This window comes from Diachasma alloeum, unplaced genomic scaffold (assembly GCF_001412515.2).
Source record: "Diachasma alloeum isolate Michigan unplaced genomic scaffold, Dall2.0 Dall_scaffold_01132, whole genome shotgun sequence".
NCBI lineage: Eukaryota > Metazoa > Arthropoda > Insecta > Hymenoptera > Braconidae > Diachasma > Diachasma alloeum.
Window position 1 is genome coordinate 38,670 of NW_021681242.1, and position 16,282 is coordinate 54,951.

At 41.7% G+C, this 16,282-nt stretch overlaps 1 protein-coding gene across 3 annotated transcripts in view; it reads left to right on the forward strand.

Annotated features, from left to right (window-relative positions):
- The window catches only part of LOC107045918, a 28,086-nt gene that overhangs the window by 7,535 nt on the left and 4,269 nt on the right, over positions 1-16,282 (forward strand). Inside the window, exon 3 of one of the 3 annotated variants that reach the window (XM_015268329.1) lies at positions 634-731. The exons of the other annotated variants lie outside the window; for them this stretch is intronic. Coding sequence (XP_015123815.1) covers positions 634-722 — 89 coding nt within the window. The 3' untranslated portion in view covers positions 723-731. Of the gene's footprint in view, positions 1-633; positions 732-16,282 lie in introns of those variants that run through there. 3 annotated transcript variants of the gene reach the window in all.

Sequence of the window (16,282 nt, forward strand, 5' to 3'; positions counted from 1 at the left end):
CCGTTTGTCATCGATGTACGGGACAAAATCGATTGGGCTCACAATTTTTTTACTTTTCAACCTATTCCATAATATATCAAAAGTCCCTAGCTCCATTGGAGACTTGCAAATCTCACCGACGTCCTCCCTTAGTTCCGTCTTTCCGCAATATCTCAAAAATTACTGTACTAATTTCAATTTTTTCCCCTCAAAATACTCGAATCCAAATAGCTCGGGGTCAATCAAAATATGTATACTCGTTCATAATTTTTTTTTACATATAGCACTGTTGTCCTCTTTGCCTTCCGAATAGAAGCATTGTTTTCGTCTGATTTTGACATTCTCTAATTTTGCTTGGAAATGATGTAGAATGGTATGAAACTTAAAGAAATGATGTTTGTACAACTGCTTACAGTCGCTTGCTTGTTTTTTTATTCTTCACTTCTGGTACGCACGATAACGTGAGAAAAAATGGCGATAGTAAGCTGAAATTTAGTATAATTACGGCTCTCGTAACATTGAAGGTTCGTACTTTCGGTGGACGCAATCGACCGAGCGGTTACGAAGATATTCACCTTTTTGTATAAATCTTCTTTATCAAAAGGTTCAATATCTCCCTGCAGACATTCTGTACAATGTGGTTGTTTGTTACAGGGAGAGGGAGTGAAGAAAACATAAACATTGGAAATTCTCCAGAAACGGTATCGTTCTTCCAAAGTAATGGTCAGATGGCTCCTGCATAAGGGGCTCGAACCCCTGCTTGTTATTTTTCAATTAATGTATCGGTACCGACCTCACATACATAAAAATAGGAGGAGTTGGAACTTTTCCCTCTTCAACTCGTTACAAGGGAAAACAATATTATGGTTTGCCGAAATTGAAACAAACCAAATCCAAATTCAAAACCAGAAGATCCGATTTTCTTTTCGGCGTCTGAAATGATCTTCGTAAGCTGGAGTCTCGTTGGAATCTCAGCGCACCCCCAATTCCCCTCGAGTCTCAAAATGAATTAGGTATTCCCAAGATCCTCTGCATACGAGTCGGTGTGGTGTGTGCAAGAAAAATTTCTCACGTAAGCAGCCGACACTTTTAAACCTCGAAAACTTGTTACTCTGATTTGTTCACAATGAAGTTCCTGGGAAATATTGAATCACTTTGAAGCTCACGTGGGATTATCACTGATGATTTTTTCTCTCTAAATTTCTATCAATCGACGCTTTACATTCGACGCGATTTTGTATAGCTCGCACAGTTTCAGACTGACAATCAACTCCATTCAAATTTCAGCCAATAGAATTACACCATTTGCCGTCATGTGATGGAACCTACACATGCTCCTCAACTGATAATCTTTGGATGGCTTGGTAGCTGCTCCATTGTGAATGGAAGTAGATGCTATGGCAATGGTAGTTTTTATATGGCTTATGGAAAATGTTACATCGTAACACCCGTGAAGGTTTGAGGGTGCGTTCACATGCTGGCGACAAGCGGTGGCAGCACCTTACAGGCACCATTTTCGCTAATGTGTGCGCGCGCCGACGGATGCATATGGCGTCACTTAGTAAAAACCGACACTGAAGTGTGTGTGGAGAGCTAGCAAAAATCCACAATTTACCGAGTCATCTTGACTTAAAACCCGACAAAACCAACAAAATCAACAACTTAAGATAACTAATAACAAATTGTACCGTGACATTTTTCATGGGGGTTAAAATGCCTATTATCTTCGCCCTTCTTCCCCTGAATTTAGTTAAACTCGAAAATGCAGAAATCTATGGGCGCCAGGTAATTTTTAACCGGAATTACCAAACCGGAGGAATCTACAAAATCAACTCTACTAATTCGAAAAACTCTAAAACTTACAAAAAAAAGGGGAGGAAACTAGATTTTTGGGGAAAGGTAACGGTTCTTGGTTCGCTCAGTGTGCTAGGTTGTGGAGAGAGGGGTGGATTTCAGGTGGAAACGGGTTAATGGGGCGGTCAAAACTGCAAAACAGCAAAAACAAAAGGAGGAGATCGACATTATCCTTACTGGTTTCACTATTGAAATTTAAGAATCACCAATTTTACAAAAAAAAAGACATTTCAATTCTCTCAAAAAAATATAAAAAAAGAAAAAAATCTACAATTAATAACTAACAATACTGACAATAATAATAATCATAATATTAACTCCGCACTCTGATAGAAAATAGTCTAATCTGACAAAAATATTCGAAGAAATTAATATCGCCGATAAATGCCTCAAATATGCCGAAATAAACATTTGGGGAGAGTAGAAATACACGCTAATCCCTAAATACTCGAGAATTCCGAGAATTGGGGGGAAAGGTATGCGAGCGACAATGAGAGCGAGAGAGAGGAGCCCATATTCATCCATCGATTTTTCATACCAGCCAAAACGGCTGAAATTCCGCAAAACTCAACTTGCCATAACTCGAGAATGGCACAGTCAAAAATTACGAACCCTCAGACAAAATGTCCGGGAGAGTCAAAAAATAATTTTCTCTGAATAATTAGCCGCCTCAGGTTAATTAATCCCCGAGTGGAATTCTAAACGCAAAAATGCTCGCGTGAAGTGAGAATAGCCACGTGTAAACGTGGATGGGTATCTGAGGGGAGTCGAGAGTCGGGGGGAATTCCCCCTCGAGAAACACGGCGTACACGCCAGCGAAAATGGGCTGGAAATCCTTAAAAATCAAAAATGGAATATCCGGAAACCGGCAGGGCGAATTTTCGGAAACCCTGAGATGAATTACTCAGGGAAGCCTCCCCGAACACATAGATCCACAAACCATAATTTTAATTAACTATCTACGCGAACCAACTCAATTTGAACACGAGTGGAATTTCTTACGCGCGAAAATCCACGTGTAACGGGAATGGACGCGCTCTAGCAATTCAACGTGATTAATTATCCCCTCCGGAGGGGTTTTTCTCCGATAGATTTGTATAAAAGATCTTTAACCAACGTAATAAGCCGATGCATAGTGTGATCGGAGCCGGGTTTGAACCGAAAATACCCCCAAAAAGGGGAGAAATCCCACCGAATAACCCACCAAAAATCACGAAAACCACCCAATCAGGAGTGAAAGGGGGGGGATCGGCACCTCACAATTTGGATTATGCGTCATAATCACCGTTTTAACAGAATAAAATGCGACGTACGGGGCTGAAGACCCCGTAGTCGAATAACTAAAAGCCGAAATGAATTCGGAAAAATAAATAAACCGAACTAAAAACTCACTTTGGGTTTCTTACCCCTCTTTGGGGTGTTCTTCACCATCGTGTAGATACAATAATCCAAATGTGGGCACTATAATCCTAGGATAGGCACTGTACTGGCACTAGTTTCGGTGAGGTCAAGGGCCAACGCCGAACTCCGAACTCACGAGCGTCTCGAGACACCTCAGAGCGCGGAATTCACTGCTCAATCACCCGAATTTTTATTGGTGGGGACACACCCCTCGAAGGTGCGAATCTAACGACAATTAATCGCGACTCTCACGACCTGGCGCGATTATTCAAATCTCACCTAACTCTTTTCTAATCACCTAACACAAAACTAGTTCCTTTTTATTAATTATTACGCGAGACTAGGCCGAACTGATTGTCGTTCGGATAATTACTAAGGGTCTGTGGCGCTTCCCACGGATCGGATCTCCGGGATTTTCGGGGTTAAAAGACAAGTTACCGGCACTTGTTATTACTCCACTACTAATTCCTTCTCAACTCGTTGCTCTCATCGAAAACCCAAAGGCAACCTGGCGATTCGTTGGAGACAATGGTTGCACTCGCTCCAAACGACCTTCCACCCAAAACAAAAACGTACCCAATTAACCCCTGAAAATCCAACGAAATTGGAGCGCCGGCATTTCAGCCGGACCTATTCGATTAGCCACAAGATTAACAATAGGGTGAACCCCATAAAAAAGAACCGGATGACTATAATTTTGGCCCTTCTTCACGATAATTTTTCTGGGCCCTCAAAGACGCGTAATTACTAATCTTTACTAATAAACGGAACTGATAACTCTAACCGGAAGTAAGCCACTCGGAAGTGGATAAAGGACTCTCACTCTCTCGCTCTAGGATTCTTACTCACGGATTTTAATTCAACGCTGTAGGAGTCTCGCTGTTTCCAGATCGTTTTTAGTGTTCCTAACGAACATCCCCCCATGTTCGTCACAAAATCTAGTGCACTAGTGAACAGTAATTCAAAGCAAAGTGGCTAAGAATTTACAACAAACAAACGAACAATCAACGGCACGAAATCACACGGTTTCGTGTCCCCACGTGGCACAGAAACCACGCTCCCAAGGACGCAATCAACAATTTGCGCCAAACGACCCCCAAATTAATCTGCGTAATTAAAGTTTTAGTGTAGATTCGATATTTATATGTGTGGACGCGTGCTAGCCGTTGTCTTGAACCGTTAAACAATGAAAAAATACATTCTGTTGTATGTATGTGTGTGTGAACCCACGTGTGACAACGCCATTCGCAGCGAATCCTCCAACTTAGTGTATTGATAATAAATCTGGGTTTTTTATGCCGAAAGGCTTTTTCCCACAAAATTGTGTTCTTCTTTTTTTACATATAATTTAATGCAGGTACCACCTACGGTATGATAGCCTTCAACTTCAATTCATGGTGCCTCCTTTGAGGTTAAACTCACAACCCCTGGTTTACAACTGCGAGTGACGTGTGCATACAAATACTTAAAATAATCAAAACGTTCTAAAAACTCTCAAGCATTCCTCGACAAATCATCACGTCAAGCAACACGTATCGTCATCGATCAACCGTCACTCCCGTTCCAGGAAGGGTGACCGTCCAGCAGGTCTCCGCATCGTGAAATAGTGCAAAGGATAAGTCTGCTACATTTATCTTGCATTCAATTGTTCAATTTTGCTCTTTTGTTGTTATTTTCCCATTCATTCATATTGTTCATCTTTGTGTTCCTGTCATGTGAGTCGACAAGTCTGTTCGCGCGCATGCGTTAGTGAGCGTATCTGTGGAGTTCACAACATTAACACGCATTAAAGTGAATTCGTTATTTGTTGATAACATCTTCCCTTTTCAAACGACTTACTTTTAGTTCAATTTAACGCAATTTAATTAGGTTTTAGTTCATCATTTGATACATTTTAACGGAACTTAATTGCTTTTTCTTAGTTAATTAGTAAATTCAATCATCATAAAACAGTTATTTCCTCTTTTCAAGTATTTTGTTAATTTCCACAAAGTTACGTCAGTTCCATTAATTTAAAATACAAGCCTTTTTATAAGAAATTCAGAAACTTTAAACTTTAAAAAATGGAACTTTCTCAAGAAGAGAGGTAACGCGTTGCGCACCTTTAACAAAGATTGAATTCCTTTACCATTCAATTAGAAAAATTAGGACAATATCTAGAAGGCCTAAACGTTGATCCCACAAATGCTAAAATGGGTCTGGACAATTCGTCAACAATCTATGAAAATTCCTTGAAGTACAACGAAGAGTTAACCTCACTTCAACACGAGAATCCTAAAGTAGACGCTTTTTTGGATGTTGAGGCTCGATATTTCGAGGTGGCTAGTGCAGTCACAAAATTGCAATGAGTCGAGCCACTTCTAAGTTCCACTTTAAACCCTAGCAACATCACGATAACCGAACGGCAAGACCTACCAAAACTCCCTAAAATTCGAATCCCTGTTTTCGATGGTAAGCGTGAAAATTGGGCAACATTTAAGAACAAATTCATTGCTCTTATTCATTCTCGAACTGACATCAGTGACGTAGTAAAGTGCAGTCGACTCTTCGACTCTCTCACTGGCCAAGCTCTGGCCAAAGTCGACCAATTCGATCCTAGCGACAAGGATTATCCAAAGGCTTGGCAACTCTTTTGGATTTTTATGATCACAAACGAATTGTGGACGTAGAACATCTAAATGCCATTCTCGATCTTCCTCAATCCACCAAGGCGTCTGCTGACGACTTATCGACAGTTCTGGACAAGGCTCGTCAACATCTTCATATTCTGGAGGGTCTTGGTACTCGATCTGGTGACGATTTCGTTGTTCGTATCATCGAGCGCTGTCTTCCTCCAGTAATCAGAAGAAGATGGCAAGATAAACTTGAGGTGGATGAACTTCCAAAGTTGGACGACCTTCTCAGGTTCATCCAAACTACCATCTTCAAGCAGCAAGCTTTGGATTACTCATCCACACCTAGTCGTAATCACAATCCGAAAAAGAGAACAGGAGAGAATCTTCCTCAGTCATCTAGCAAAATTGCTAAGACTACTTCCCATACTTTCGTCACGTCGTCCACAGCTGATTCTTCTTCCTCTCAATCCACCTCTTTGGTCTGTCCGAACTGCAAGGAAGCTCATCGTCTTTTTAAATGTCCGGCATTCAACGGACTTAGTGGTCAAGATCTAACTACCACACACTGTTGCACAATGAGAAAGGCTCTCAACAATCCAAATCCAAGGATGCAATATCTTCCACATCCAACAGCGGTCAACAGTGACTAGCACGTCAATCATACACGACTGGCGCCTTTCCATCAGATTCTCAGTTGATGACCACAGCAGTTGTCAAGGTTCAAAACAATCGAGGTAATTTGGTCATGGCACGTTCACTATTAGATTCTTGTTCTACAGTAAACTTAATCACAGAACGATTCGCCAAGTCACTTCAATTATCCCCAACTAGTTGTTCTCTTCACATTGGAGCAATTGACGGTCTGTGCACTGTTTCGAAAAACTATGTTCAATTAGTTCTTCATTCAAATTACAATAACTTCAAACAACAATTAAATTGTTTGCTAATGCCAAACATTCCCGATGCAACCTCATTGCCTAATGCAGTGCCTAATGACACGTTCCCTCGAAATCAATTCAACATCCCTAAGAATCTTTAACGCGCTGATTCTCAGTTTCATCTACCAAGGTCAATCGACCGTTCGTTAGTTTTCAACACCACGTTGTCGGTTCTGTCCATTGGTCAGATTAAACTCTTCCATAAAGATTCTGCCATCGTCTTACAGAAGACTGAGAAGTTGACTTCTTCAACAACCACTCCTTGCAATGTCGTCAAATTGTCGTCAAGTTCTTCGATTTCGCACTCATCGCTATGTCATCACGGCGGACATTGAAAAAATGTATCGTCAAATCCTGGTTCATCCTGATGATCGACAGTTTCAAAAGGTTTTATGGCCCTATCAGGGCAATCTTCGAACTTTCCAACTCAACACTGTGAGTTTTGGTACGGCCGCTGCTCCATTTCTAGCAGTTCGTACCATCCAACAACTTGCTCGCGATGAAGCACACGATTTCCCACGTGCCAGTCAACTTCTTCCCCGTGACTTTTATGTCGATGATTTCATCTTTGGTGCCGATTCTTTAGATGAACTCTTAACAATCCGCGATGAGATGATTGCTTTATTATCAAGCGGTGGTTTTGTCATTCGTCAATGGTCGTCTAATCATCATTCAGCTTGGAACACCATCGATACAAGATGCTTCGATTTAGACTGTTTGATCAAGAATGATCCAGTCCAGAAAACCTTGGGAATCATATGGGATGCCCAAAATGATTTGTTGCGGTGCCCCTTGAGTCAGGTTGATCCTAACGTCGCTGCAACAAAACGCAAACTCCTCTCTGAATTGTCAGAAATCTTTGATCCTTTAGGGCTACTAGGTCCCGTAACTTTATTCGCTAAAGTCTTAATTCAAGACTTCTGGAAGGCTAAGGTCACTTGGAATGAGTCTCTTCCTCAGGATATTCACACCAAATGGACATCGTTAGCACTTCAACTACCAAGGTTACAAGAAATCGCATTTTCTCGGTAAATTATGATCCCTAATCCTTCTCGAATCGAAATCCATGGATTTTCTGATGCCTCCATTCATGGATATGGGGCTTGTCTGTATATCAAATCCAGCAATTCACAAAGTGATGTGTCAATCAAACTGGTCTGCAGTAAATCTCGAGTAGCACCCTTGAGCGGACTTACCATTTCTCGATTAGAACTCTGCGCAGCCACCATCCTCAAAAGGTTATATCTCGAAACTAAGGCTCAGTTGGACTTCTCCATTGATCAGGTTTATTTGCGGTCTGATTCCACTATCGTTCTTTGCTGGCTCAAGAAAGCCCCTCATCTTTTAAGAACTTTCGAATCAAACAGGATTGCAAATATTCAAGTTTTAGGAAATCAAGTTAGCTGGAGACACGTCCGATCTGAGAACAACCCAGCTGACGCATTATCTCGAGGACAACTTCCATCCGACTTCGTCAAAAATTCTCTCTGGACCTCAGATCCTAGATGGTTAGTTCTCGACCAATCGCAATGGCCGCAGTCGATCGAACCTTTGGTCACTCAAGTGCCTGGACTAAAGAAGAGCATCTGCTTACTCACTAACATTTCATGTGAATCTATTTACACTCGTTTCTTGAACTTCGAACGATTTGTAAGAGTTGTTGCTTACATCCTGCGTTGGAAGAATCCACATGCTCCTCGGAATCGTCCACTCTCTGTTGAGGAAATCCACGAAGCTGAATATCGCATCTTCATGATGGTTCAGCGTAAACGATTTTCCATCGAACTCCGAAAGCTTTCGTCCACTCAGTCTTCAGAGGGTTCAGTCCGTTCATGTTTGAGGGGAACTCCCTTTGATCAGTTACTGTTCCGAATCGAAACATATTTTATTATTGCAGAAAGAAAGTAATTATTCAAAATTCTGTTAATCTCTTAAAAATATTATTGCTTGAACATCTGCTCGGGAAAAATCACTCAGTTTTATAGTTTTATTACGGTTTTAGAAGCATCGAAAATATTTCAGAACTTTATTATAGATGTCTACGTCTACGTGTTTTCCCCGTCCATTTCAAATAGCATTTTATTATAGAAGTCTACGCCCGCGTACTTTCCCAGTCTGCTCAAACTAATTTACCAAACGAACACTAATTTTAAAGTGTCCTCCAGCCTAATCCTCGTCCTCATTTATTATTTAATCCCAAGGGTACAAATCCTCGAACGAGCGTTTATTTGCAGTGCATTTAGTCGCGTAGAAACCCGACCGTCATAAACCAATTTCCATCCAGCCCTCTATTGCACCCAACCACTCGAATTCCAAAAACGGACCCTCTCTCTCCCCTAACCAGTCTCCACCCGCAACTCCTACCATTTTTCTCATCGACCAATGAGTATTGGCCTTACAAAATTGTAAACTCAATGGCCAATGAAAATCCACCAGATTCTCCCTCTCAATCTGAAAATCTACCAGATCCTCCCTCTCAATCTCCCAACTTACTTTCCTAAAATTTGCTCTCTTCAAAGTCAGTTATCTTTCAACTATCGAGCAGACCAGTCAAAAAATTAAAAACTTAAAATCATTTCGTGAAATATCACTCGTCGATATTCTAACATATCTCTCGTGTAAAATAGTTTGTCATAAAGTGTAAAGTTCTTTCTTAACAAGTGTCTATGAATAAAATATATTTTTTAAACTATCAGGTGCTATGTCATTTAAATAAAAACAGTGAACCCAAACCAAACCTCGTTAATATTAACTCCCTAAAAATTTGTTTGTGTCATTAAAAGGCACAACATTTAATGGTCCTTCGAGCCGGATTAACCTGATAGTGCAGTGCAGTGACACGAGGACTTGTGAACTTTTACAGTTTTGACAGCTTAAAGTGCGCGAGTATTTAGAAACCTTTTGAATAAACATAAGACATTATTATTAATGATGCAATTTATTTAATTCACCGAGCATGATCTCTGATTCAGAGAGTGCGGAAACGACTAATGAAAGTAGCTCACAAGTGTATTCAGACGAAAGCTTATCCGATAGTACGGAAGAAAGTTCACAAATAGCTGTTGATCAAACAATTATCGAATCAGAACAAACGACAGTATCAACCAAAATGTCGTAGAAATCCAAACGTGGAACAATCAAATCATCAATCACCAGATTGGAAACTTTTCTATCGGCTTTCGCCGATACTCCCATCAACCAGGCAAGGCTTCAACAGAGGATTGAAAGTCTGCAGGAAGCGTTCAGGACTCTACCTGACATCACAGCTCAACTAGCTGAAGAGGAACCAGACAGTAACCATGAGGAAGTAGAAGTTGATATGAGAGAGCAATTTCTTGACTTAATGGCTCAAGCAAAATTACTCCAACCAATACCAGACCGACCAACAATACCAGGAAACGATTCAACTCAAGCACCTACCTCTCCATCTCTACACCAGACAAATAATGCTGACCACATTTTAACCAGGATACCAAAATTAGATTTGATGAAATTTGACGGCAGTGTCGAAAAATTTCGAGAATGGCGCGATTGGTTCAAGACTAATATTCATGATCGTCCGAATATCAGTGAGAGTACTAAATTATCCTATCTCAAGGGAACTCTCACCGGTGAACCAGCAGCGGCTATCTCTGGCCTAGAGAGGACGAACGAGCATTATCAAGAGGCTTGGGAAATTATCAACAGCACTTACAACAATGAACGAGTCATCATATCCCGACACTATGAATTACTCATAACCATTTCAAAAATGTCAAATAACAGTGCAGACTCCATTCGACGTTTGATTACAGCAATTCAAGTCCACATTCGTGGCATGAAAGTGACGGGTGAACCCACGGATCAATGGAGCACCCCTTTATACTTCACAACATTATCAAAACTCGATTCATCCACCCGACGAGAATGGAATCGCACGCTGAAAGGCACCAAGTTACCCACTTTCGAGGAGTTACTGACATTCCTCAAAGAAGAGGCTACGAAAACGCAGACAGTATCTAACAACCAGTCCATGCCCAGCTCCAACAAGCCCAATCAAGCCAAAACAACTGAAAAAATCGGAGATAAAGGTCAGCAGAAAACAAAACACGTGTTCTCTATCATGGTATTCACCAACTGTCCAATCTGCAAGGGAGACGGTCATCCAACCTACAAGTGTGAAACCTTGAATAAATTACCAGTGCCTCAACGAATCAACGCAGTGAGAGAAGCTAATCTGTGCCTCAATTGCTTGAGGAACAATCACCACAAGACCAATCAGTGCATCTAGCGCAATTGCTTCAAATGTGGCAAGGTCCACCATCACATTCTTCACCTCAACAACGCAGAGAATACCAGCCAGCAGACGCAAGCATGACTTGTAGCACCACCCAGCCAAAGAAGAAGCAGTGTTGTTCTTTTAAACCAAGGTAAAGTTGAAGAGCTCATGGTAACCGCCACAATCAATATTTTAAACAAAGAAAAACGGCCAATCCAGTGCCGTACCTTGCTCGACACAGCAGCAACTTTCAACCTCATTACCGAGAGGTTAGCAAGGGCTCTTGGACTCACCCAGCATCAATACTCCATATCCATTGGTGGCCTTGGAGACATCCAGACAGCAACTTCATCCAAGGTCACTGGTATCATTCAATCCAGACACAACCAATTCGAGAAACAATTGGCATTCTTCACAGTACCAGAAATCATCAAGAAACATCCAGCTAATCCAATACCACGAGAGGGAATAAAAATCCCACCAAACATCAAACTTGCAGATCCCACTTTCCATATTCCTGGGAACATTGATCTGCTGATGGGCGCTGGACCCGCATTATCTGTTTTCACACCAGGACAGAGAAATTTATCAACACCAGACGGAGCAGATTTATTCCTGCAAAATACATACTTTGGCTGGGTTATTGGTGGTGCTATTACCAGTCAGAACCAGAATAAAAGGATCAGTCCAGGAATGACAACAAAAACTTGTCATGTCACTACCATTCAGGCATTGAATCAACTCACCAAGACGTGGGCCATCGAGGAAGGTCCCGAAATCAGACATTGCTCAGAAGAAGAAATCCTGTGTGAGCAACATTACCAGCAGAATACCAGACGACATTCAGATGGGAGATACATCGTTAATCTTCCATTCAACTCCAAAAAATCATTGATTGGAGAAACCAGAGCACCAGCACTCAAACGGTTCCAATCACTAGAAAATAAATTCACCAGACAACCAGACTTTAAAGAAAAATATTCAGCCGTCATCCAAGAGTATCTAGATCTTGGACACATGGAGATAGCACCAGATACCGTACCAGGCTCTGAAGGTTTTTACCTTCCACACCATGCAGTATTCAAAGAGACCAGTCAAACCACCAAAGTCAGAGTCGTTTTCGACGGCTCTGCAAAATCTTCTTCAGGAATCTCGCTCAACGAAACTCTCATGACAGGCCCACCTATCCAAGATGACATCATCACTCACCTCATGAGATTCAGACTCCACATCTATGTACTCAGCGGCGATATTGAAAAAATGTATCGCCAAACCTGGGTACATTCAGCAGACAGAAAATACCAGAAAATTCTATGGAGAGACGATTCAGGAACAATCAGAGACTACCAATTGAACACCGTTACCTTTGGTCTAGCAGCAGCCCCATTCCTCGCCATCCGCAGCCTCCAGCAGTTAGCAGATGATGAAGGACAACAATATCCAACAGCATCCACCATCTTGAAACGAGATATGTATGTAGACGACCTCCTCACGGGGGCAAAAACCATCAAGGATGCACTCATAATCAGGAGTCAGATTACCGGGTTGCTCCAGAAGGGCAATCTCAACATCAGACAATGGGCATCCAACGATCTACATCTTCTGGAAGGACTCCCAGAAGACAACATCAATAGCAAATTGAACATCGAAACCAATCCAATTCTGAAAACATTGGGCATTCATTGGGAGTCTCAGGAAGATATCATCAGTTATACGCTAGCCAAACTCCCTGAAGAAGCCAGCATGAGAATCATCCTTGCTGAAATAGCGAAAATCTTTGATCCCCTAGGTCTGTTAGGCCCAATCATCGTAGTAGCTCGACTCATTTTACAAGAGTGTTGGTGCCAACAATTAGAATGGGATCAGAAGCTACCAACCACCATCCAATCAGCATGGTCAGAGTACGTAACTGATTTCAACCAAGTTCAGACCATCTCATACCATCGTGGGGTAATTCCTCCAGACACCGTCGATCTCTAACTTCATGGTTTCGCAGATGCAAGTGAAAAGGCCTATGGAGCTTGCATTTATCTCCGTTGCATCACGTCATCAGGTACCATCCAGACAAAATTACTCTGTGCAAAAAGCAAGGTTGCACCCCTCCAAAACGTGGTGCTAGCCAGACTCGAGTTTTGTGCAGCAGTAATGCTATCCCAGCTATACGAGACCGTGAAAGAACGCAGCCACATCGAAATACCAAGGGCGTTTTTCTGGTCCGACTCCACTATCACTCTCCATTGGATCAACACACCTAGCTATCAGTTAAAAACATTCGTAGCCAACAGAGTGGCTGACATTCAGACTAAAACTCAAGTTAGCAGTTAGAGACACGTCCGATCAGAGGACAACCCAGCAGATGCCATTTCCAGAGGCCAATCACCTTCCGACTTCATCAATAATTCACTCTGGAACTATGGCCCAGCCTGGCTATCACTACCAGAATCAGAATGGCCTCCATCAATCATATCTTCACCAGTAGATGATCAAGAAAAAAGAAAATTCTCGTGTCTAGCTACCTGTATCCAGGGTCAATCTCTAGATGATTCATTCATCAAAACCTTCAAAACTATCAGCCATCTCCATCGTGTCATCGCCAAATGTCTTCGATGGAGTCCACACAACAGACATCAGAGATCAGTGACTGCAGAAGAGCTTCAAGAAGCTCAATTCAGGATCATCAAACTCATTCAGACGATTGCTTTCCCAAAGGACATGCACATATTGAAACACCAAAAATATGTTGAAGAAAGCAGCAGATTGAAACGTCTCAGCCCATTTCTTGACGAGAAATACCAGATCTTGCGAGTGAATGGACGTCTCAATCATGCCAATATCTCATATGATCAGAAACATCCAATTATATTACCACCAGGCCATCCATACACAACGTTAATTATCCAAGATAACCACCAGAAAAATTACCACTCTGGAGTTCAATCAACCGTGTACGCGATCAGATGAAAATTCTGGCCACTCAACATCAAGAACGACACCAAGAAATATATCTACAGATGCACACGGTGTATCCGCAGTACACCACGAACTGTCACCTATCCAATGGGTGAATTGCCGAAAGAACGAGTCAATCAAGCTCGCCCTTTCTATCACACTGGAGTGGACTATTGCGGTCCATTCTATATCAAAGAGAAGAAGCTACGGAATCGCGGGAAGGTAAAGGTGTACGTGGCTGTTTTCATCTGTCTCGCTGTCAAGGCTGTTCACCTGGAAGTCGTCAGTGATCTCACCACCGACGGATTCATCGCAGCCTTGGAGAGATTCATTACTCGACGTGGAAAATGTCGCAGCATCCATTCAGACAACGGAACCAACTTTGTTGGGGCAAACAATCAGCTCAGGGAACTATACCAACAACTCCAATCCGAGGAACACCATCAAAAGGTCCAACGATATCTCACCGATGAGGGCATTGACTGGAAATTCATTCCAGCTCGTTCTCCAAACTTCGGCGGCTTGTGGGAAGCCGCGGTCAAGTCGTACAAACACCATATGACTAGAATAGAGAGAGACACTCTGCTCAATTTCGAAGAACTAAATACCTACGTTATTGAGATTGAGGCGATTCTCAATTCGCGTCCAATCACATCAAGCTCATCAGATCCTAATGATCCCATCGCCATCACACCGGGTCATTTTCTCATTGGAGATTCACTGACCAGCATACCAGACTGGAATTGGACTGACATTCCGTCCAATCGTTTATCATCTTGGCAAACTGTTCAGAAACTTAAGCAAACATTCTGGACACGCTGGCATAAAGACTATATCAACGGCTTGAACATACGACATAAATGGACAAAGGGGAGTCATGATATCAAGGAAAATACCATCGTAGTCATCAAGGATGACAACCTGCGCCCACTCCGATGGCCCATTGGTAGGGTCATGAAAACTCATCCAGGACCTGATGGCATCACCCGCACTGTCACTATCAAGACAGCCACAGGTATCATTGATCGCAACGTTAGGAAGCTCGCGATTCTCGTACCAAACGAACAATAATTTTGTCAAGCATTTGAATGGACTTCTAAAATTTACTTTTCTTTTGATCGCTTAATCTCTCAAAGGGGGCAAGATGTTCCAAATCGAAACATATTTTATTATTGCAGAAAGAAAGTAATTATTCAAAATTCTGTTAATCTCTAAAAAATATTATTGCTTGAACATCTGCTCGGGAAAAATCACTCAGTTTTACGGTTTTATTACAGTTTTAGAAGCATCGAAAATATTTCAGAACTTTATTATAGATGTCTACGTCTACGTGTTTTCCCCGTCCATTTCAAATAGCATTTTATTATAGAAGTCTACGCCTGCGTACTTTCCCAGTCTGCTCAAACTAATTTACCAAACGAACACAATAATTTTAAAGTGTCCTCCAGCCTAATCCTCGTCCTCATTTATTATTTAATCCCAAGGGTACAAATCCTCGAACGACTGTTTATTTGCAGTGCATTTAGTCGCGTAGAAACCCGACCGTCATAAACCAATTTCCATCCAGCCCTCTATTGCACCCAACCACTCGAATTCCAAAAACGGACCCTCTCTCTCTCCTAACCAGTCTCCACCCTCAACTCCTACCATTTTTCTCATCGACCAATGAGTATTGGCCTTACAAAATTGTAAACCCAATGGCCAATGAAAATCCACCAGATTCTCCCTCTCAATCTGAAAATCCACCAGATCCTCCCTCTCAATCTCCCAACTTACTTTCCTAAAATTTGCTCTCTTCAAAGTCAGTTATCTTTCAACTATCGAGCAGACCAGTCGAAAAATTAAAAACTTAAAATCATTTCGTGAAATATCACTCGTCGATATTCTAACATATCTCTCGTGTAAAATAGTTTGTCATAAAGTGTAAAGTTCTTTCTTAACAAGTGTCTATGAATAAAATATATTTTTTAAACTGTCAAGTGCTATGTCATTTAAATAAAAACAGTGAACCCAAACCAAACCTCGTTAATATTAACTCCCTAAAAATTTGTTTGTGTCATTAAAAGTCACAACAGTTACATCCATTCGTGGATGACAAAGGAATCCTCCGTGTGGGTGGACGTTTCAAAAGGTCGGAACTTTTCTATAATCGAAAACATCCCATTTTGTTGCCCAGTAAACATCCTGTTACGGATATGACCATTCCACAGGTGCATCGTTCAAATCTCCATGCATGGATCCAAAGCTCTCTCCGTGCCATTCGAACCAAGTTCTGGATCTTAAACGGC